General features: G+C 40.4%; 1 protein-coding gene across 1 annotated transcript in view; it reads right to left on the reverse strand.

Moving 5' to 3' along the window:
- LOC126385773 (CD276 antigen-like) overlaps positions 1–981 on the reverse strand; it is a 12577-nt gene extending 11596 nt beyond the window's left edge. Inside the window, exon 1 of the mRNA XM_050037717.1 lies at positions 845–981. Coding sequence (XP_049893674.1) covers positions 845–917 — 73 coding nt within the window. The 5' untranslated portion in view covers positions 918–981. The remainder of the gene's footprint in view (positions 1–844) is intronic.
- Between the last annotated feature and the right edge of the window lie 692 nt (positions 982–1673).

A 1673-nucleotide genomic window follows, 5' to 3' on the forward strand; every position in this document is an offset into this window, starting at 1 on the left:
CTGGACAATATGGAGATATTTGCATCTTGAAAGCCGGACTACAAATGTGGGACTACAAATGTGGATAGACAGGGAGAAACACACGCAAGCCTAAGCATATTCCTCACTATATGAAGTGACTGATAACAAGATCTGTATAATGGATTGTAAAGAAATTCGTCAGGTTTTTATTTTGTAGACAACTGATCTGTATTTAAAGCGTGATGGGATGACAGCACAATGATGGATGGTATCACTAGAAAGCTCTGGTCCTGCGCTTTCATGTGATATGCGTGGCATTTCTGTGCGAGCCTGCATTCGCGAGTAATCTATCCAAGAGTATTGTGTGTGTAAAGCTGTATGAAAGCTCTGTTATACATCATTTTATTGTAAATTTATCATTTTTTTTCGCTGTGAAAACATTGGACTACTGACACTTCCGCTGTTTCACGTGATATGCGTGGCTTCTCGCTCTGACGCACGGTCGCGGAGAAAATCCACAGAGAAGAACGGTGTGAATTTGGATGCACTATGCGTCGTTCGGGCTCATAGTCTAAACTTCTCAGTTTCAACATTTTATTGAAAACATTTAGGAACAGTGCTGCACGTTAACTTCTGTCTGCACTTTTTTTTTTGTCGCCATTGTTGCTGAGTCATGCGCTCTCGCTCCGCCTCCACCTCAGGTAGGTCTACCGAAATTTGGCACCGATTCATCCGAGTTTCGGTACCCAACCCTACTGAATACTCTTCAGTTAGTGTCTTCTTTAGGCGACAGAGCCAACAAACTAACCAAGGCCTACATGAAGTGCTGAGCCCAACCTCCTGTCAAACAAACTTCATAAACTACAAAGTTAATGGTTCTTACCTTTTTCATCATAAAGAGTTTTTCCAGTGAAACACAGCAGGCAAAAACACAGCAGGTCCAGCTGAAGCTTCATGACTGTCTATCTGAACTTTGGATTCAATGTTGTTGCAAACAGTCGGGTGTGTTCTTATCAACGCAACACCGAGTTTGACTTTAGTTTCGTTTTCATCTCACCTTGCCACAGGTGTAAAACCTTCAGAATAAAAGCCTGTTTTAATCACTGTTACTTATTGTAACTATAATTATTACTGTTATTAGTAGCAGCAGTAAACCTTCAATGTCCTCAGCTTTATTTTTCTTTTATTGTCATTTTACTGTGTTTGTTTTTTCTCTTTGTAACACCTTCCTCTCTCTGCTGTGTCACAGCTCTGCCTTTATTCTTTAAAGCTGCTTAAAGCCCGAATTTGTTTTGGTGTCTGGGAGTTCTGTGGTGCTGTGGGTTGGAGAGTAGGAAACTTTTCTGCTGGTTCACTGTACAAATATATTTATGAGTAACTGCTTTATTTCTCATTCATACTGCAACATGCCAAACAGCATCAGAGAAACACTCATTTGTGACTGAAACTGCTTTAATCGGTGTTTTTACCGGGTTAAATCACGTGGTGTGTTTGTTTGGAGGAGAGATTTTGTGAAGTCCTGCCTAAGCTGAGAAGTCTAAATATGAAATATTATCCACAAACTGTAAAGGCACACTATTTAAAGACACAGCGACATCCAGTGGATTTCTTTAGCATGACACAACTAACCAGAGTGGTGGAGATAGCTCCATCAGGTTAGCTTCAACACATTGTTCATTGAGATACAGTGACTCAAAATGTGCTAAACCAAA

This window comes from Epinephelus moara, chromosome 24 (genome assembly GCF_006386435.1).
Source record: "Epinephelus moara isolate mb chromosome 24, YSFRI_EMoa_1.0, whole genome shotgun sequence".
Lineage (NCBI taxonomy): Eukaryota > Metazoa > Chordata > Actinopteri > Perciformes > Serranidae > Epinephelus > Epinephelus moara.